Source organism: Schistocerca serialis, chromosome 6 (assembly GCF_023864345.2).
Source record: "Schistocerca serialis cubense isolate TAMUIC-IGC-003099 chromosome 6, iqSchSeri2.2, whole genome shotgun sequence".
Taxonomy (NCBI): Eukaryota; Metazoa; Arthropoda; class Insecta; order Orthoptera; family Acrididae; genus Schistocerca; species Schistocerca serialis.
The window spans coordinates 153,101,295-153,124,306 of NC_064643.1; the positions used below are offsets into that span (position 1 = coordinate 153,101,295).

At 42.6% G+C, this 23,012-nt stretch overlaps 1 protein-coding gene across 1 annotated transcript in view; it reads right to left on the reverse strand.

The window, feature by feature from the left end:
- LOC126484707 (G-protein coupled receptor dmsr-1-like) overlaps positions 1-23,012 on the reverse strand; it is a 350,732-nt gene that overhangs the window by 39,483 nt on the left and 288,237 nt on the right. Inside the window, exon 2 of the mRNA XM_050108303.1 lies at positions 17,714-17,910. Within this exon, the coding sequence (XP_049964260.1) occupies positions 17,714-17,823 (110 nt within the window). The 5' untranslated portion in view covers positions 17,824-17,910. The remainder of the gene's footprint in view (positions 1-17,713; positions 17,911-23,012) is intronic.

A 23,012-nucleotide genomic window follows, 5' to 3' on the forward strand; every position in this document is an offset into this window, starting at 1 on the left:
GTTGGTGTGACTTCTTACTTGTGTTTGGGCAATGTATATTCCTGGTTTCAAGCCCTGCTCTTAACGACATAAATTGTTAAAGTTTAATATTAACGAATTGAGCCGGTTCAAGACCTTTAAATTATCGTGGGCATAGTTATTCTCTTAACAAGGTTTTTCAGATTGTGATTATAATATTGTTGTTAAGCAATGAAGTGTATTCTATGGCCGGCCGGTGTGACCGAGCAGTTCTAGGCGCTTCGGTTTGGAACCGCGCGACCGCTACGGTCGCAGGTTCGAATCCTGGATGTGTGTGGATGAGTGTGATGTCCTTAGGGTAGTTATCATTAAGTAGTTCAAAGTTCTAGGGGACTGATGACCTCAGATGTTAAGTCCCATGGTGCCCAGAGCTATTTCTTTTGTATTCTATGAAACAACAAACGACGAAATATGTGGGTCCACCATCCGTGTGTTTTTCCTTAAAATTATCCCAACCCTTGTTGTAAGGTATCAGTACCCTTTGTTCAGATTTCAGCTATTGTCCACCCACCTGATCGACAGAAAACGAAGGATTGATGCCTAGTCTTCTTGTGACGCTGTCCACCTCGTCCCTTACTCGTCCTTCAGTTATTGCACTACGGCGGTGTTTCAGACCTATTGGCTGAAATTCAAATAGGTGAATAGTTGTTCTACGACAGATTTATATTGAGATACGGAACCAATCGTCGACAATCTGCAAGCATATTTATTTTGTTACGTACCTGAACAGCGTGAGCTGCAAAACAACAACGTAGGTCGTAATAATTGTTCAAAGCGACGACTGTCAGTCTCGGTGAGTGTACTGCGATGGCACATGTAGTTCTGCAGCACGCTCGCAAAGATCACGGGTGAGTGTTGAACACTGGATCAGGCAGCAGTGATTAGCAGTGTACGCCACCGACCACCAAACGGAAACGCTGCACACAGCTTATAGCCGATGTGTCATGCGACGGCTGCATGCAACGCACTAGTGAATTAACCTGTGCTGCGTGCACACCACTATTCCTTGTGTCAGTTGTCCAGTGCATCAGGCAGTCTGTGTTTGTCCACGTTGAGGTGTGCTATTGCGTGCAGTGCATGACACATGCTCAAAAACGGATCGTTACTCGTCACTAGAGTTGGTTGACATAAATTTAATGTATGGTTCGGCAGAATGTAGTGCTGTAAATGTTCACAAATGTACAGGAACGCTTTCGCAACGGTCGTCAGCCGAACTGTAAGAAGTTTATCTGAATGGTTACCATCTTACGATGGATAGAGTCGTTCACGCCATAAAGAGATGTCTAGCGTTCAGTTCCACCAATGGATTATCCACCATCAGCAGCGAAATTTGTCTCAATACTATTGCACCGAGGCCTCCAACGAAATGAGTATTTCCAGCTCCTCGCACACGCCGCGAAGTACAAATGGTTCAAATGGCTCATGTAGTCCATCTAAAATTATCCACGCATACTGGAACTGTTAATTCGCCCAGTAGATTGCTTACGTGCACTACCTTCTGCGTATAAAACAATGCCTTTCATCTAATGCTTCATTTTTCTCCAGTGGCTCAACAAAGACTAATACATCGAAATTCACGGTTACCCAAATCTACTTCAAAACTGGTTCAAATGGCACTGAGCATTATGGGACTTAACTTCTGAGGTCATCAGTGTCCTAGAACTTAGAACTACTAAAACCTAACTAAGGACATCACACACATCCATGCCCGAGGCAGGATTGAAACCTGTGACCGTAGCGGTCACGTGGTTCCAGACTGCAGCGCCTAGAACCGCTCGGCCACACTGGCCGGCGCCGCGATGTACAATGGGCCCTTACTTGTACAACACCTTTCGACGTATCCGTCCACAGTCCTCAACTTGATGCGAGTGCATACAATGCATTTGCGATAAAAATGTAGAGAAACTCAGTGGCATGGAGGCCACCATACTAACCTGCTGTCCTTAGTAGGTCGTGGTTTGTGGACTGAGCAAGAAGCAAACGATACCCACTGTCCGTTGTGAGGAGGCGCAACCACGTCAGCAGCATCCACGGTCATGTTCGCAGGAAAGACATAAGGGTCCACACAAATCGTCCATATGATAAAGTATCACAAGGTGATTAAAAGCATACATTCCATTCGTTTGACTGCTTTCGTGATCTGCTAGTAACTTTCGTTAAGTGACTACGCTGTTCCCCCTAATACCACCAGTATCCTCGCTCCCGAAATTTCGAAGTCTTCTAAACTGATCATGGACGTTTTAAGAAGTTGTAGCCTGCACATGTTTTTGCATGTCTCTTCCCACAGAGAGCTTCTATACCATGCCGTGTACTGTGTCAGGCGGCATAGCTATAACTGAGAACTAGTAGTTTATACTTCGTCGAAACTAAAGAAGAACCCGAAGATCACGTCACAGTATTACTACAGAACAAATTACAGTATTAGTACTTTTTTTTTAATACGATTTTCTGTCAGCAGTCTGAAAAAAATTAATGTCCTGCCTTTTGTCACGATAATTTTGTGGTCTACTATGAACTTGATGTTTACAGAAGTTTGTTTGTATTATCAGATTTAACACGTATTTACTACATGCTAGCTGCACTGAATGTCCACTGAATACAAACTGAAAAAAATAAGAATAAAACAACGTTCAGCATAGGAGATTCATAACTATTACGAAATAAAGGCGCTAGTGGTGGGTGAGGGACTAGAAAACGAGAGTACAGAGAGTCTGCACAGAATACGGTGTGCGCTGCGACAAGTTTTGGTGGAAAGGGCTGGACGAGTTCATTCGTTTGTTCAAGAAGGGAGGCCGACAACGTTTGACCATTTTTGGCTAATCACCGAAACGCTGCGATGGTAGAGTCGAGGTGTATGACCCGCAATATTTGTCAAATGATTTTATGGAAAATATTCCGTAAAAAAATACATTGTTACATTTATATGTCAGCTCCATGAGGAAGTGCCATCATTTAGTTAATGGTCATAGGGACTGTGATACTTGCATGTAAGTAAGATACGGTGCAAACTTCGAGAAAGTTTTCAGTGAGTAACAGCGGTTGCTATAGTTATGTGTTCGGTGTATGAAATTCGGCGTATGAAATTTAGCTGACATACTCAAGCTTCCTTTAGACGTCATGGAGAACTCTATCTGTCACCAAACCGCAGAAAATTGATCTGATGTAGTACACTCATTTGTGTTTGCCCGCACTAGCGATAATACCAGAATTAAACATCTACAACATCCCTCATACACTGAAGAGCCAAAGAAACTGGTGCGCCTTCCTAATATCGTGTAGGGCCCCCGCGAGCACGCACAAATGCTGCTACACAACGTGGCATGGACTCGACTAATGTCTGAGGTAGTGCTAGAGGGAACTGACATCATGAATCCTGCATGGCTGTCCATAATTCCGCAAGAGTACGAGGGGGGGGGGGGGGGTGCAGGTCTCTTCCGAACAGCATGTTGCAAAGCATCACCAATATGCTCAATAACGTTCATGTCTGGGGAGTCTGGTGGCCAGCGGAAGAGTTTAAACTCAGAACAGTGCTCCCAGAACCACTATGTAGCAATTATGGACGTGTGGTGTGTCGCAGTGTCTTGCTGGAATTGCCCAAGTCCGTAGGAATGCACATCAATGGATGCAGGTGATCACACAGGAGTCTTACGTACGTTTGACCCTTGAGAGTAGTATCACTCAAACAGGACGCGCCCCACACCACTACAGAGCCTTCACCAACTTCAACCGTCCCCTGCTGAAATGCAGGATCCACGAATTCATGAAGTTGTCTCCATGCCCGTACACGTCCATCTGCGATACAATTCGGAACGAGACTCGTCCGCCCAGGCAAAATGTTTCCAGTCGTCAACAGTCCAATGTCAGCGTTGACGGTCCCAGGCGAGGCGTAAACCTTTGTGTCCTGCAGTACAGGAGTGGGCCTTCGGCTCCGAAAGCCCATATCGATTATGTTTCTTTGGATGTTTCGCACGCTGACACTTGTCGATAGCCCAATATTGAAGTCTGCAGCAATTTGCGGAAGGCTTGGACCTCTGGCACACTAAACGATTGGTTTCAGTCGTCGTTGGTCCCGTTCTTGCAAGATCTTTTTCCAGCAGCAGGGATGTCTGAGATTTGGTGTTTTACTGGATTCCTGATATTCACGGTAAACACGTGAAATGGCCGTATGGAAAAATCCCCACTTCATCGGTACCTCAGCGATGTCGTGTCCCACCGCTCTTGCGCTGACTGTAACACCACGTTCAAACTCACTTAAATCTTGATAACCTGCCATTGTAGCAGCAGTAACTGATTTAACAACTGCGGGAGGCACTCGTCTTATACAGGCATTGCCGATCACAGCGCTGTATCCTGCCTGTTTGCATATCTCTGTATGCGAATACGCATGCCTATACCAGTTACTTTGGCACTTCAGTGTATTTCATAAACGGTTTAGGAGATTGGAATGAGATTTTGTCAAATGATAGCATACAAGGAGAAGAGTATTTTGCCATATGATTATGAAGTACAACTTCATTATGTACCGCGTTATTCAACTAACTACAGGTGTTTGCGATGAAATAATTGTAACGTATAAGGGCCATCGATAGCTGGTGAAACGAGAAATGCCGTGGGTTACGGAAGAGCGTAACAGAGGATTTTAGTGGTTTATTTTTGTACCGAGAACGTGTTTTTTCAGTAGCTGTTGACTTTACTTTCCCTCAGTTCATCACTTAATGAAATTAATAAACCGCTGTTTCACAATTTTCTCGCAGTTGTCTGCGCAGCATGCTAGTGAAGTAACACTATGTAAATTCTCTTGTGTTTCATAAGAAGAAGGAAATTTTAATATGGCAATAAGAGAAATGTGGGTTTCACTCAACATTTTCAACTCGTGATGCTTCTCGGAAAAAATAAATCAATGTTTTAGTTGCATTTTCAGTCGAATTCTTTGCAGATACTAACTAAAGCAGACGTCACACAGAGCTTTTTGAATGGTTATTATGCAAGTGGGAATGTGGAGGGACTCCACTTATGTGGGGACGTAGGCAAAGTTCATCAAAAGTGATACAAAAATTTGCCACCAGATAGTTCTGTAGCATGTTAGAAATACTGTCTCCAAATTTCATACATTAATTCGAACTACAAATGATAAAAAAAGCTGTCTTGTTTCAATCACTGCTCAGCACCACACCAAATTTTTAGACGTCACCCTTCTTGTTTGTGATGTTTTATTACTTCCTGCTGCCATTAAAGCACTGGAAGAGTACAGAACGCTGTGGACCCGTTTACGTCGTGTTATCTTCCGCTAGCTAATTTTGCAGCTGTTATGGTCTCTGCTGCAGAAATATAAACATTTCAGTTCTGCTGTCAATGTGAGAATTAGGACTGCGTTCAAGGTTATTTTGTATGATTTACCGTTTAAATTGCGAATATATGATGGTAAAGAGTTTAAGAAAGTGGCTAAAGCTCGCCATTTACGTGTGAATAACAAGTTTCTACAAGTGAGTCAACATAATTCCGCGGAAGATAGTTATGAAGCTAAGACGACGAGCAGTTCATAGACGAAGCTTGGTACTAACGTAGAATTTCAGTCCTCTAAAGAGAAACTGAATAGTGGTTTCAGGATAATTGATTTAGAAATTATGTGTTCTACTATTAGAAATTCGTGTGCACGTGGTAACTGTGGCAATAAATCTTTAAGATCATGTGACAGCAATGACAGAGATTGTATTGTGTGTAATATGCACTCGTTTTGTGACAGCTGTCAAACTGAGATTCAGTTCAAAACGTCAAGTGCTAAGAATTGGGTGTATGAAGCCCAAACATAAGATTCTGCTATGGGACGAGATGTGTTGGTGTTACAAGGGAAGGTACCAATTTATTTTGTGCAGTAATGAATACGTCACTTCTGCCTGCCTCGTATTCAACACTAAACAATCATCTTCTAGGCGCCTTGGAAACAGAATTCAAGAGCAGTTTGTCAGCAGCAGTGAAGGAGGCAGTTTTATTTAACATAGACATTCTGACAGAAGTAAATGACCCTTTGCCTTCTACAGATGCATGTGTTTCATGTGACAGCACATAGACGGAAAGTGGCCACACCTCCCTACACGGTGTTTCATCAGTTATAAGTGTTGACACAGGAAAAGTTTTGGGTTTGCAGTTGATGTCCAAATATTGTTCTATTTGTGCACCGAGGAAAATGTTAGGCAAAAAGGAAGACAGGCAATGGAAAATAAAACGCAAAATAATATGCAGCTCGTATTATGATGTTTCTAGTGGTGGCATGGAGCCAAAAGGGATGAAATTAATATTTCATCAGAGCGAAATGAGACATGCAGTTAGATATGTGAAATTTCTTGGAGATTCTAGTGATTTCAAATCTGTTGTAGAAAACAAGCCATATGGAAATAGATGCACCACTGAAAAGATATAATGTGTGGGGCAATTTCAGAAATGGATGGGCGGGAGACTTCTGAAACTGAAACGAGAACAACAAGGTGTGAAACTCAAAGATGGAGAGCCACTGGGCGAGCTATAACACCTGGCTGACATAGAGATCCACACTTTGCAAATATATTATGGCAAAGCATTGAGGCAAAGTACCAGAGAATTGAAACCAATGCAGAAGTCAGTGTGGGCAAAATTTTACACAAGCTGTCGCCTGATGAGAAGCCAGCACATCAATTGTGTGGTATATCGTGGCGCAAATGTTAGGAGGCAAAAGCACAAAACAAAACCTATACACATAAACACACTCTTCCTGAAGCAGTCTTAAGTACCACAAAGCCAACATTCCAGTTTCTAGCTAATCCAGATTTGTCCATCGTGGAACACAAAACCCAAATGAGAGCTTGAACAGTCTCATTTGGAAGAGACGCCCAAGAACAACATTTAGCTCATCTACTGTTGTTAAAACTGTGACATATGATGCATGCCTGGTGTTTAATGATGGTAACATTGCAAGAATAAGGACCCTTAATCGACTAGGATTTGTTGCAGGTTGCTTCACCGACAAGCTCTTGAAGAAGACAGATACTGCACAAGTTGTACGTTCTGAACTGCCTGTAAAGGATATAGCCAAAAGTGCACACCTGATACATCAGATAAAAAGGAAACAGGTACACAAAGAACAGGAAGACCAAATGTATGGTTCTGGTCAACACTAAGGTACTCGTTTATGGTGTAAATCCTTATAACATCGTTTATGCGCATTTCCCAGAATTTTCAGTTTTTGGTGTATAAGGAACATTTTCCCCAGAATCATTGGATTTACAAAAGTGAAGTTTTCTGCAGGCTTTTTTCATAGTATAACACAACTTCCGGTGGTACACATTTTTTCTAAGTGCATTTCTGTCAAAATTATTTGCTTTTCTGTAAAATTAAAGTTGCTTTCTTTCATACACAATTTCTTTTAATGTAAGAGTTCTAAAACTGTTGTTAAAAAACTGTTCATTTCTGCTTATCTGATTACTAGGAATTACCTGCCACAATATGAAAGTTCGATGTAAAGTAATTTTGGTGTGACAGCATGTGTTGCGAAAATTTCCAACAACGTCATGGTGAAACTTTTTGAGAAAAACTTGAAAAATTTCCAAAATGTAGCCATTGACATAATTATCTCACATGCAAAATTTTGTTCGAATACCTTTCAAACACGAAAACGTGTGTAAGATTATGTGAACACGTCCATTTTCACCTACATTCCCCCTTAATACTTACAGAAAATGTGATTGAAGGCTTTAGTTCAGAATGGCACTTCCCCTCAAGCACTCAGTATTTCCTCTACATCACCAGCCCTCATCCCCCACCACTACCGCTCTCCCCATGCATGCCCTGCCAACTGCAAACCTATCAGCCACGATATTCTGTGAACACTCTGCTCCTTTATTTCAGTATCACTAAGCAAACTCTCGCATCAGTGTTATGTCAAAGCAATGTAATGCATCGTCAGATATTATTTCTATCTTTAACGTATTTGCCTACACCCATTACCATGTCAAACAGAAACCATTATTCTGGACTGGTCAACTTTACGTTGAATATGGGCTCATACAGGAGAGAGCTGTCCTACTTCCGAAAACGTAAGCTACTTTTAACATTTCATTGCTTCCCTATGAAACGAAGTTCGTGTCTATAATTATGGTAACAGGTGAATGCAGTCTATGAGGCTTAGTTGCTGGAGACTGAGGCAGTCAGTTGTGAATTTCACCGTTATGATACATTTGAATTGGCAGAGAATGTCAGCTAAAGAGATATGGTGCAAGAAGAGCCAGAACGTGGCAATGGAGCTAACTCGTTTCCCTTGCTCCGACTGATATGTTTCATATGCCGAGTTCCTCATATATTTCAAGGACTCATTCTCACAAACTAAGAAATTCTTGGTTTTCCAGCAACGTGTTGTCATCCATCTACGTAGCTGAGGTGAGCTCATAATGTGGTCCTCAACATTAAAGTTGCTGATTGAAGTTCTAGAGCTAAGATTATTTTTCGTTAGTAATGTTTTATGAGAAACGGATGTAGAGGGGATGGTGGATGGGAATGGTGTAGGGCGGGGATCAGTAGGGAGTGGATCACTTCGTATCATAAAGTTTCCTATTGAACCCTGTATTGTATGAAATGTTTGCAGTTGAAAAATATGTTGGCCACCATTTATATACCAACATGTTGCATATGTAATTTCTTTTAATCAAACTTATTGTGACGAATTATTTCGGTTTACAAGCGTTAAGAAATCGAAATAGTAATGGGCGCCATCTGCAGGAGTGTATTAGTATTGTTTAACATAAACAAAATACCCTATCTGACATAAAAGGGATACATATAAGAGGAGATGATCGGATGTCGACGTAACTAGGACAGTCACACGCCCTCAGAAGGCTCATAAATGATTAGATTTGGAATTATATAGAATTGCTACCAGAGTGCATTAGTATGTTTCGTGTTTAGTGTTGTTACCCGTCTTGGTAGGGTATATGCGGGACACGAGTAGCCTCAGAGGTTGAGTGATCACTGTGAAAGGCACGGAGATGCTAACGAAATCGTGTGAGACACCGTTGTCAGCACCTGAATAAGTTTGACTGGGACCTCATAGTGGGTCTCCATTTGGCTGGCTGGTGGAATCATACAATTTCCAGGTCTGTGGTGCATACGGGTGCGTCAATTGCCCGATGTTGGGCTGCACGGAAGTGTGAGGGCAGCCATATATGTCGTCATGGTTCCGACTAACCACGCATGGCCTCCGCGAGGGGGGATCGTTATACTTTGTACTACAGGAGTGCCTACAGTACACCTTGTAATGCCACTTCCTCGGACGAGAAATGAAAATAAAAGAATTAGCTCCAAAATTCACAAAGATTTCCGCAAAACAAGATCCAAATTACATGAAAAATGAACATGCAAACAAATTTCCAGTTAACACTATTATTTGGATATTAACCAGAAACTGAATCAGGAATCTAATACCTAGTAATTTATTAACATACGAAAGAAAGATAGGATTCCAGTAAAATCAAACTCAAAAGTCAAAATCATAGTAAATCGCAAAATCATTAGAATTAAAATTCGCAGAGTAGAACCGACGTTCCCAAAGACTACTCCGTGTGAATACTCTTTGAGATTCGTGAGTAATGGCTAAGGATAATTCAGTCCATTGTTACTACATTACGAGAGTTAGCCAAAGCAGGCCATACTTTTGAACGCTCGTATTTGTAGATGGAATTAGATTGTTTTTTTCAGAACTGATTATTTCGATCTACTATGACGCAGAGAAACGATATTTTGATTTAGAATTCAGAGGACTTGCATATATTAGACAGAAGTGACTTTTAATTAAATAGCCTGAAGTTAACACTATTTAGAAAGTGAACACAGATAGACAATTTCATTCGTAATAACTAATGGATCATGGAACTTAGCGATAGTTATGGAGCATATAACTTATAATTCCCCCCCAACACCTGGGAAAGCCTCTTCCTCACGGCTCTGTGTAATAAAGCAGCATATCGTGTCAATTCACGCATTTATCATTCAAGTTTTACAATATTATTTATAGACATAACGTGTTGCGATATTCTTTGACTGAAGCGCTCGGCGCTTATACAGAAACTCTTTGACGTTAGGAATTAATAACACTGTTATGACTGATTATAGATTTGAGATTACAACCAGTCTATAGGGAATTTGGTGTCGCTGGAACTAATTTGAACTTATCATAAATATTTAAATAGCAACTAATAAACCGTCGATTATAAACGATTTAATTACGACATTTGGTGAAGTAAATATCTATCACTAATCGCGAGTTCAGTTCATCAATGTTCGGTTTATAACGTCGATACCGATACATAACAACTAACAATCTCATTGCTCTACCGCTGAAGTGACGTTACAAGCTCTACGTAGTGAGTATGGTGTTGAGGAACCTGAAGAGTGTCTGCCATCCTACGATATTGATAATGTCTTGAGGGTGGTGTGAATGCTGTTTCAGGTCTGTCTTCTGGGCATACTTCAAATTGGTGGTAACCGTTTCTAAGATCTGCTGGCAAATTCCCATTCTCCCAAGAAGTGTAATTTTTCCATAATATTCGGTATCGGTTAGGGTGTGTGTTTAGGAAATAGTGCTCACAACAGAACCTGTACTTCCTGATTCAGTCGGATGACGATTATGGTCCAATCACAATATTATCTGATCACAGGCTGTGTCTACGTTCGATAGTGCTTTCGGTTAGTTTTTGATCTATACATTCATCTATCAGCTTCTGCAAGTGCTTTGGTATTCTATATGATTTCTTGTAGACTAGTGTATTATTACCTGTTGTAATGAAATGTAGTATATTACTGGCGACGGACTATCTGAGTTAAACATGTCTGAGTATTTTAACAACAATGTTGCAATGGCTTCCTGGTCACTGTCCTTCATGTGGCTTCCCTTTGCACACAGTGCAGATGCAAAATGGTTCTAATGGCTCTGAACACTATGCGACTTAACTTCTGAGGTCATCAGTCCCCCAGAACTTAGAACTACTTAAACCTAACTAGCCTAAGGACATCACACACATCCATGCCCGAGGCAGGATTCGAACCTACAACCGTAGCTGTCACTCGCTTCCAGACTGTAACGCCTAGAAACGCACGGCCACTCCGGCCGGCAGTGCAGATGTATTGACGGTTTGCTTGCGGCTGTGATCATCTGATGATCTATCGATTTCGTTATCGGGTATATCTAAATTTACTACTTTTAATCTCTTCAGGAGATTCATGTAGTCCATCTAAAATTATCCACCCTTACTGGAACTGTTAATTCGCCCTGTACATTGCTTACGTGCGCTACCTTCTGCGTATAAAACAATGCCTTTCATCTTATGCTTCATTGTTCTCCAGTGGCTCAACAGAAACTAATACATCGAAATTCACAGTTATCCAAATCAACTTCAAAAATGGTTCATATGGCTCTGACCACTGTGGGACTTAACTTCTGAGGTCATCAGTCCCCTAGAACTTAGAACCACTTAAACCTAACAAACTAAGGACATCACACACATCTATGCCCGAGGCAGGATTCGAACCTGCGACCGTAGCAGTCGCGCGGTTCCAGACTGTAGAGCGTAGAACCGCTCGGCCACCCCAGCCGGCCCAAATCAACTTGCCGGTACTTGCAGATACTTTGTCACATATTCTTAGTTCAGCTGGTGCCACTTAAGCAATGAGTGCACCTTGCAACATTGAACACTTACAGCTGATACACTCATTGGAATTAATTCCCACTAAGTTCAACAGAAAGCTGCTAAAGATCAGTTCTGGTGTGCAGTCTGTCTAGGAAGTCAGTCGTGGAATATTCTTGACCTACAGTTGGCAACACTTCCATTTGCTCACGAAGCGCTTTAGTTCCTATCACAAAGCTGAGGTGTGTTGTCTGCAGTGGCCTTATGTCACTATTTTCTAAGCCACGTAATTTGTGTTTAGGAGCGTTTAGTCTTCTCGTGCTATCGAGGTGCAGACTACTGACGTACACGTGCTCCAGTGATTACTGCAAATTTATGTTACTTGCCGTGTACTAAACCCATCAAGCAACGGACGGTGGCTGCCCATGTCTTTGCAGTACTTTGGTTTGCTGTAAATGCTTTCTGACGGAAGAAACATTCCCATTAGCATTTAATGCCTATTTCTCTTTCGTTTAACCTGCTTCTTATTTCTGAATTTGCTTGCCTTGTGACCGAAGAAATATAACACTGTGACTGAGACATTGCACCTTCAAACGCCCTCTCTTCTCACACTGAAAACATTTTTTTCGGATACAAAGCTTTGTCGATCATTGCATATTTTCATAGTAGTGTAGATTTCCTGTAAGTGCATAGCAATGCGAGGTTCTGCAACTATATCATCCGGATTTTCCATCCGGACACTACATGAAAGTTCCACGGGAATTCCTCATAGACAGACGTCTAGAACCCTCCTTTCCGCTTCTTTGAGAATGGCTCGATCCGCTTCTGGATTCTGTGTCATTTCACAAATCTGTATGTTCACTTTTATAATTCTGTAAGAAACGCTCAAATAATTTGATTGACTTCTTGCACTATCTACTCAACTTCTCTCAAAAAAATCTAGCACTGTTTACGGTATCCTTAACGTAATTGTTTGCTAATTGTTCAAGTGTGCAAGCTTTGCTAGGCGTTTCGTGGTATGCCACATACGTTTTATTCTCATCCGTCAGCTGTAGGTTGGTCATCAGCGGACTCTTCTCATCTGCCCAATTTCCCAGTTCGGCTGTCGCTAATATATCATTTATGAGTACTGTCACGTGCTCTGTAGTTTTACTAGAGAAGGGTATTATAAAGTTATCTGTTAAATGATCTATGGAGGAGGAGGAGCAGGACGAGGAGAAGGTTCAAATGGCTCTGACCACTATGGGACTCAACTGCTAAGGTCATTAGTCCCCTAGAACTTAGAACTAGTTAAACCTAACTAACCTAAGGACATCACAAACATCCATGCCTGAGGCAGGATTCGAACCTGCGACCGTAGCGGTCTTGCGGTTCCAGACTGCAGCGCCTTTAACCGCACGGCCACTTCGGCCTGCCGAGGAGAAGGAAGAGGAGGATATACTCACTACTGCCTTAACCACATCTGAGCCCGAGAGGGACTGTTGCACAGCTTCCGAAGCTTTTAATTGCTTGCTTAGTTCACGATTATTAATTTCTGCTGGGTATTATCGTCTAACAATTTCAATAATTTCTCCATCACAGGGGATACAGCATCTTCGTTCAACATCTTTCCAACATCTTTGTTCAGTAGGTTATCTCTCTTACAGTTACAAGACTTATACGGAAAAGACACTTCTACTTTCAAAATCAGCAGCAAAACTCGACAGACATGACTGCTTCCGATATTTATATAAACAATCTAAAGTAATCTTTACATCTAATCATTGCACAGTGACTCAGTACCATCGTGTGTTGCTTGACGATAATGCTTACCAGTAACGCAAGTTGCTGGTTCCAGTGTATAACCTGCCACACTGTACAGTTAAAATACAAATCTTACAATTCGATTCTACGAAATAAGATTCCTTAATTCCTCTAAATTGCGACAGGTCTACCGGTTTATCAGATCTGACGAAAGACAGTTTGCATGTTGTATGCCATAAAGTAACTTTGAGGTTCGCCGATGACATTGCAATTCTGTCAGAGACAGCAAAGGACTTGGAAGAGCAGTTGAATGGAATGGACAGTGTCTTGAAAGGAGGATTTAAGATGAACACCAACAAAAGCAAGACAAGGATAATGCAATGTAGTCTAATTAAGTCGGGTGATGCTGAGGGAATTAGATTAGGAAATGAGGCACTTAAAGTAGTAAAGGAGTTTTGCTATTTGGGGAGCAAAATAACTGATGATGGTCGAAGTAGAGAGGATATAAAATGTAGGCTGGCAACGGCAAGGAAAGCGTTTCTGAAGAAGAGAAATTTGTTAACATCCAGTATTGATTTAAGTGTTAGGAAGTCATTTCTGAAAGTATTCGTATGGAGTGTAGCCATGTATGGAAGTGAAACATGGACGACAAATAGTTTGGACAAGAAGAGAATAGAAGCTTTCGAAATGTGGTGCTACAGAAGAATGCTGAAGATTAGATGGGTAGATCACATAACTAATGAGGAAGTAGTGAATAGGATTGGGGAGAAGAGAAGTTTGTGGCACAACTTGACCAGAAGAAGGGATCGGTTGGTAGGACATGTTCTGAGGCATCAAGGGATCACCAATTTGGTACTGGAGGGCAGCGTGGAGGGTGAAAATCGTAGAGGGAGACCAAGAGATTAATACACTAAGCAGATTCAGAAGGATGTAGGTTGCAGTAGGTACTGGGAGATGTAAAAGCTTGCGCAGGATAGAGTAGCATGGAGAGCTGTATCAAACCAGTCTCAGGACTGAAGACCACAACAACAAATGCCATAAAATAATGTTAAATTGTTAGTAGAAAATCACGTTGCACTAGTAGCTGAGACATGTGAACACCGTTCGACAGGTCAGAACCCTGTTACTAACGATGTAACGCCCTCTCCTAGCTCGTAAATCATTCCAGGACATCAATGTCATGAAGATGTTGTCAGAGAACTAGTTCTGGCACCAAATTGTAGAGGTGCCAAGTGGAGAAAGTCATACATTGCTAGGATGATGTTTCGGAACCTGTACAGCATCTTTTGAAGCTAATAAAATATGATTAGGATTTTAATATTCAGATTAGCAATTCTTCGTCTTCTAGTTAGGCTTAGCTGTTGCCTCATGCCAGTGGCAGAGAGGACTTCTGCGGCCTTTGTTGTCAGAGAGCAGCGCTGTTAGCTAATTTCAGCTGTTGCCTTGTGCCAGTGGCATGGAGAAATTCTGCTGGTAGGCAATGGCAGCTGTTGCCTTGTGCCAGTGGCATGGAGAAATTCTGCTGGTGGGCAATGCCAGCTGATGCCTCATGCCAGTGGCAAGGAGGAATTCCACTCACTTCTGTTGTCAGCTTGGCTGTGTTGGAACCCAATACCACTATATAAGCAGTTCAGCCGAAGCCCCGCAAGCTGATGCCTGGCAGGCGAAGCTGTAGCGTGAGGTTATACCCCCACACTTAATTAGGCCGTCTTCTGTCCTGCTCCTGAAGATGCCGATGACAGACAGTGACCCATCAGAAGTCTAGTAGTTGGCAGATCCTGACCCCACCGGAACAATAGGTACCGGAAACTAGAGGTGCTAGCAGGGATGATCAGGTACAGGAGCAATGGATGCACCTGTCACCCATCAATGACAATTTGTTTATATAATAAATAACCTAAGACGTGCTTTTGTAGGAAGATCCTCAATATTCCCATCAGCGATGGGGTAGACAGTCAGTGTGATTTCCTACGAGTGGCAGATCATGCTTACGGCAAGCAACATGTTCACTAAAACGGCTGGAACAGCTAACACATGAATGGCAGTACGCAATAATAATCATTGAATCGATTACATTAGTACGAACGGCAGCGGTACTAGTGAGAAACTGAATTCAGAGCTGGAGAAGCGCAGTATTTATGGAGATGGGTGGGAGGCAGTGACGTGAAGCTCTTTTGATTGTGAAAGAATGCGGCCTGCTTCTTTAATAGAGATCAGGGGTTCCTGTTCCGCTATTCTTCCTTAACAATTAATTACATGCTATTAACTGCATTATCAAGTCTATGATAGGTGTTGTTGTGTCTCACATATAGCGTGTTCCATGAAACAAGGGCTGACGAATATATCTCTGTTTCTCCGCCACACAGTGGACGCTCTGCTGCATGTGTAACTTATGCCTGGCGATCAGTGACGATACAAGAACGTCTGCTCATGTTCACGAACAATTTGCAATGCTGATAGCTTCTTTCTGCAACAAGCTATGTCAACACCTCTCCCTGGATGTCGCCTGTGGATACACTAGAGTGAATTTAAGGAAAATTTTAATTTACTCTCCCAACCTACGCTGTCGCGTACCTGTACAATGCACGTCATAACAGCATCACATTTGCGCCTGCCATTCTAGACTATTCTACGCCATCACATACCACTGCTCAGAGACTACCAACATCCAGATATGAGATTAGCGTCCAGTCGATAGGCTGCCGTTAACTTCACATTATGTGCGGTGGAGAGTTGAGTGGTGCTGTGACTGACGGCTGATGAATAGCATTGCACTGTGTTCGATGAATTGCGGTTCTGTACTACCCCATGTTAACGTCGTCAGCGTGGATGGTGTCACGTGTGGAGAGGGCCATTTCTTCCATGTTTAGGAGAAGCAGAGCAGTGTAGCTTCTGACGTCATGGTCTGCGGAGGCGTGCCGCGAAGAGTACCCGAGGGGTCTAGGCATCTTGTCACGGTCCGCGCGGCTCAACCCGTAGGAGGTTCGCGTCCTCCTTATGGCATAGGTGTGTGTGTTGTTCTTAGTGTAACTTATTTCAAGTTATCAGAATGAGATTTTCACTCTGCAGCGGAGTTTGCGCTCATATTAAACTTCCTGGCAGATTAAAACTGTGTGCCGGACCGAGACTCGAATTCGGGACCTTTGACTTAAGCGGGCAAGTGCTCTACTAACTGAGCTACCCAAGCACTACTCACGCCCCGTCCTCACAGCTTTACTTCTGCCAGTACCTCGTCTCCCACATCCCAAACTTTCCAGAAGCTTCGCTTAGGAAGGTAGGAGACTAGGTACTGGCAGAAGTAAAGCTGTGATGACGGAGCGTGATTCGTGCTTGGGTAGGTCAGTTGGTAGAGCACTTGCCCACGTAAGGCAAAGATCCTGAGTCTCGGTCCGGCACACAGTTTTAATCTGCCAGGAAGTTTCATAGTTATAAGTTAGATTAAAGCAGTGTGGAAGCTTAGGGACCGACGACTTCAGCAATTTGGTCCCATAAAACCTTACCACAAGTATCCTATTTTCCGCGTAGACGTCAGGTGTAATATCAGGCGATTTACGCAACTCTGGTGTGACAACCATGATTCACGAACATCCTACATCTTCACATGTTACCTCTCGTGCGACATCATCGTATTGCTATTTTTCAATAGCACAATGTTCGTCCACACACCTGTCTGTAAAGACTGTCTGCGTCATGTTGAGGTAATCCAGAGGCCAGCATATTCGCCAGATCTGTCCCCAATAGGTATCCAGGAAATGGACAGATCAGAAATTACTGGGCCACCTTGCATGAGGAGGAGAAACAACTCCCAACGGAACCAGTGCATACATCCTGTCATCATATTCATTACACATCTGATTAGATTTTGAAATCTTTGAAATATCATCACATGATCTCTCAAACCAATAAGATCCGTTCCGTTTCCCCCTCACCTACTAGGCGTTTCACTTATTTCGTTAGGCAGTGAACATCTTCTTTACACCACAGAAAAATCACTGCAGTTAGTCTTTGTAAGATTCTATTCCAGATATTTACCAATGGCATTCAACAATTAATAAAATAATATACCGATTTTGCAACAGTTATCCCAGGATCACATTCCTGTACTTTAGTCACTGCTTTGAGATAAGTGAAACATCTGCGGCTAGCGTTCTACTGGAGTACATTTTAGCACGTTGTTCTCAGACTAATTGCAGTGAGCTGGCGATGCGAAGCTCACGACGCGTTACGTACGGTCAGGCAGCGCTTCAGTGTGGCAAGCGTGAAGAGGGGCAAGCAACAAGTCTAACGTAACATGTGGCTGTACTCACACGAATGGCGGCGGCACAGTCTGCATGGAGAAGTTGATGAGGATGGCCCACTCTTCCCACGACAGGTTGAACCGCGCCATCAGCTCCGTGGCGTTCTCCATGGACAACATGGCGCCGGCTTCCTCTTACACCAGCCGCCGGCGAATCACTTAGCGGGACGAAGAATGCCTTTTGGACGTCACATAACTCGCGTTTAGCTGCAAAAAAAGAAAAGTTTGACGTTGGAAACAGAGTACTAAAAAGGATAAAATAACATTTCAAATTACATATTTTGTACTATGTGAATGTAATTTTACACTAAAGCGCCAAAGAATCTGGTATGGGCACACGTATTCAAATACAGACATATGGAAACAGGTAGAATACGGCATTGCGGTCGGCAACGCTTATATAAGACATGTCCCTGGCGCAGTTTCTAGATAGGTTACTGCTGCTACAATGGCAGCTTATGAAGATTTAAGTGAGTTTGAGCGTGCTGTTCTAATCGGCGGACGAGTGATAGGACCCCGAACTGCCGAGGCAGCGATGAAGTGGGGATTTTCCCGTGCGATCATTTCACGAGTGTACCGTGAATATCAGGAATCCGGTAAAATATCAAATCTCGGACATTACGGCGGCCGGAAAAAGATCCTGCAAGAACGCGACCAACGACAACTGAGGAGAATCGTTCAGCTTGACGGAAGAGCAGCGCTTCCACAATTTGCTGCAGATTTCAATGCTGGGCCATCAGGATGTGTCAACGCGCGAATGATTCAACGAAAGATCATCAATATGGGCTTTTGAAGCCGAGGGTCCACTCGTATACCCTTGATGTTCGCACAACACTAAGCTTTACGCCTCCCCTGGGCCTTTCACCACCGACATTGGACTGTTGATGACTGACAACATGTTGCCTGCTCGGACGAGTCTTGTTTCAAATTCTATTGAGCGGATGGACGTCTACGGTGGTGGAGACATCTGTAAGAGCACATCACTTGCAGCGCCTCTCTCATGACAATATGCACAGTGAAAATTGCGCCCTAAGCCCTCATCAATCCATCGGCCTTGCATGTCAGCAGTGGACTGTTCAAGCTAGTGGAGGCTCTCTAATGATGTGGGGCGTGTGCAGTTGGAGTGATATGGGACACCTGATACATCTAGACACGACTCTGATAGGTGACACGTACGTAAGCATGCTGTGTGATCACATACAACTGTTCATGTGCATTGTGCATTCCGACGGACTTCGGCAAATCAAGCACAAAATTGCGTCATCCCATACGTCCAGAATTGCTGCACAGTGTCTCCAGGGACACTCTTCTCAGTTTAAGCACTTCCGCTGGCTATCAAACTGCCTAGACATCAACGTTATTGAGCGTATCTGGGATGCCTCTCACGGATTTATGGACAGACTTGCAGGATTCATAGTCTCATTTCCCACCAGCACTACTTCAGACATTAGTCGAGTCCGTGCCACGTCGTGCTGCGGCACTTCTGCGTGCTCGAGGAGGCCCAAAACGATATAAGGCAGGTATACAAGTTTCTTTGGCTCTTCAGTGTATTTTCTATTGTAAGGACGGTACGTGGACGGGCATGCTGTGAATAGGAAAGTGATAATGTTATCTGAGGGAGCTTACGACTTGAAGGCTCTGTCCATTTAAGCATTTACTACTGTTATTTATTGGTTCACTCATTTATAGATCATATCCCATATAGATCATATGCCATACTGATGTCGAGGTACATGCGCAAGAAACAGGGGAGTTTTGTAGCACATGTATTTCGGTACGGTTTTCTCAACTTATCACCAATACACAGAACTGTGTCGTGTGTGTTCTCTTTGCGCCTATGCTATTAGCGCCAGTTTTGTGTGGTGCCACATTGTGTGGCACCACATTTTGCAATTATCCTTATTTTATGAGCATGAGTGTAGTATCATCACAACACTTCGTCGAAGTACCATCCAAACCACGTGTCGCTGTAGCAAATACTTCATATCGCCGCTTCACATAACTAGGTTTTGTGAATGGGTACGTCAAAAAATGCAAACAATCCTCACATTCTTTGCCAAGCTACTATTTTCCAATGAATCTACATCCACAGACAATGGTAGAATAACACACATTACTGAAGTATAGACAGTTGTCACTGCTTGCGGATAGCTGACCATCAGCGCTTTTGAACGGTTAATAATGGTGTGGCATCATGGGGAACAAAGTTACTGGTGCATATTTTATTGACGGTAGGTTGAATGGACGCAAATATGAAACGTTTCTGGAACAGGAACTACCGGTTCTACTTCAGGATGTTGCCCTGGACGTTCGACAACGTATGTGGTTTCAGAATAATAGTTGCCCAGTACATAGCCGGCCGGAGTGGCCGTGCGGTTCTAGGCGCTACAGTCTGGAACCGAGCGACGGCTACGGTCGCAGGTTCGAATCCTGCCTCGGGCATGGATGTCTGTGCAGTCCTTAGGTTAGGTAGGTTTAAGTAGTTCTAAGTTCTAGGGACTGATGACCTCAGAAGTTAAGTCCCATAGTGCTCAGAGCCATTTGAACCTTTTTTGAACGCAGTACATCACGCACATAAAGAACAGGAGGTATTAGACCATGTTTGCATTTGTCGGTGGATAAGCAGAGGTGCCAATAATAGGGGCCTGATAGGCCCACTAGGTCGACGTCAAGGAATTTGTTTTTGTGGGGCTATTTGGAAGGTAAGGTGTACCAGCAAGTGCCAACAGGCTTTAAACAGATGATCTACTGTATCAAACACGCCAGTCCTCATATTCCCACTTTCCGCAGATATACTTCTGCCAGAGTACGGTCACTTGAAAAGCGAATTATTGAGCGATCTGAAGTTAGTGCTAATACATTTGAACACTTACTCTAATTGGAAAAGGAGAGTATTGTTCACATGAAACCACAGTCACGGTAGCGTATCCAGTAAACCCTTCTTCGATACGTTGGAGGACAACGTTGTTTGGATTTTCCAATTACAAGTTATGAGATACTGTCCTGTCTTACCCTTGCAGGCACCTTCGTATGCCATTGGCCGTACGATATTCAAGAGCCACTCAGTAGCATGTAGTATATTACGATTGTTTACTCATTTATATTTCTTTGATTAGAGCGCCATCTGTGGCGAAACGAAGGAAGTGCATGAGACAAAACGTGTATCGATTTTGTCGTAAATCGTAATCTGCTGTAAAAGACGAGGGTTTCCTTTAAAGATTTTGAAGTGCGGTATCGTTGAACGGCCCCTTCTGAGACAAACAACTTGGAACAATAACTTTTTTGATATGATGTGTACCTGTAGAGATATTTCAGTGTCTTCAGTTAAAATGACCACCCTGTATTTACCTGACGGCTTAAACTAAAATGAAATAACTTTTTAAGCTATGTGCGTTTCAATTGAAGAATTTCCATATTTTGTTTCTTCATTCTTCGTCCTCTGGTGTAGATTTATTTTTAGTTTATTTCTGAATCTACAGCATACATAATCAATTAAAAAGTACCAAAAATACCATGTTCAGCTCTTTTGATGGCTAACGAAAGCAAAAGATTTCTCTTTCGTATGTACAGTAGTACTCCCAACGTAAAACTACTGAACCACTTTCTTAGTGTCAAATGCGACTCGCCTAAACAGACTCAATGCACTTTTCATAAGAAAGCTTAATTGTCAACATAATTCATAGTTATTTAAATTATAAATAGCCAGTAACGATAGCAGCTTAATATAAATTTCCCTATCTTTACTGTGTCCACATTTATTTAAATTTAACTTACGTTTGCATACTTTAACAGTACGCGTAATTTGACTGGTATGCTTTTTCCTAAGTTATTTATAGAAGTGTTATAAAGTAATTTCATTTCTTCTTCTTCATATAACATTTTTAGTTTTACATATTGTTTCAGTGTTAAAAAAATTCCGAAGCCAAGAAAAGGGTCTCATGTGTGCCAATAAGCAAATTTCTAAGATTCCATGTGCACAGGTGAGCAACATTTCTGGACAAAAGTAACTTTCACATTGTGTGTCATTGCCAATAATATGGCTCGATCAAACTAAGAATGTGTATATAATGAACAGTTACAGTACATTACAGAAGGCAAATGGAAGGAATATGAAATGAAATAAACAGAAATGACAATAAGTGCACTGAAGTCTTGCGCTGAACTCAGTGCAATTCGTGATGGTCTCCTGAACATTACGAAAGGTGGAATACGGTTCGTAATAGAATGTGTGATATCACCACCTATGGCAATGTGTGGTGCGCAATGTGCTCCCATGCTGGCGCCAAGGTTGGTAAGGAGTTCTTGCTGTTCATCAGCATGGTTGACAGCTGCTGGATCCTCGTTGGTGCATGTGGACGTGCTACAATATGTGTCTTCAAAGCATCGCGTACATACTCGATGGGATTTAATATGGAGGAACTGTGAGGCACGCCCATTCGCCGATTGTTCTCTCGTTCGAAGAGCTCCTCCATCTGTGTCAGTTGATGAGGTCGTGCTTTGTCTGCTTTGGAAAGACATACATGTGGACGGAGTACCCCAGACAATTATATTGACTGATGAATGTAACATGTTCAAAGGTTTGGAGGTCAGTATGTCCATGGAACACCATGTCTCTCAACACTAGACTAAATAGACCACGAAAACGACAATTATCGACCATGTTCCAGGACGCACTACGTACTTCCACCATTAGCCGTTATGTCCAGCATTATCGGGAATGATGTTTTGGTGGTATGATGTTGAGAGCCTTAATGTTGCATGGGCATAATGACATCCAAATCTTTCAACACAGTATACTCACTGGCCAACATTATTGTTCACTGTACTACTTCGCCATGTGTGTGCTTCGAAGGGTGGATAGAGCCCGAATATCATTTTTATCCATGACAAGCGCATGATCTCATCGAATAACTCAGGTGAATGAGCTCCTGGAACGAGTGAATATTTCGCTAATGCACTGGTCTGCCCATTCTCCATGGAGAACTTGTTGGGATACATCAGGGAGCTATATAAAAACTCTTGCACGTATACTAACGACCATTAAGCAACTGTCGTTTGTGTTGTTGTAGGAAATGGAATGCTCTACCACAAGAACTCTTTACCAATTTGTGGTCGGCTTGGGAACACGTTGCAGTAAATAAACTGCCTTCTGTGGTGGTCACACATCATGTTCAGTATCATGTACCACCATTCGTAATGTTTAACAATATAATATCCAGGGTGAAATAATGATAACGTTATAAAAAGGGTAGATTACTATCGGCCATATACTCGAAATGTTGAATCACATGTAGCCACAACAATAAGAC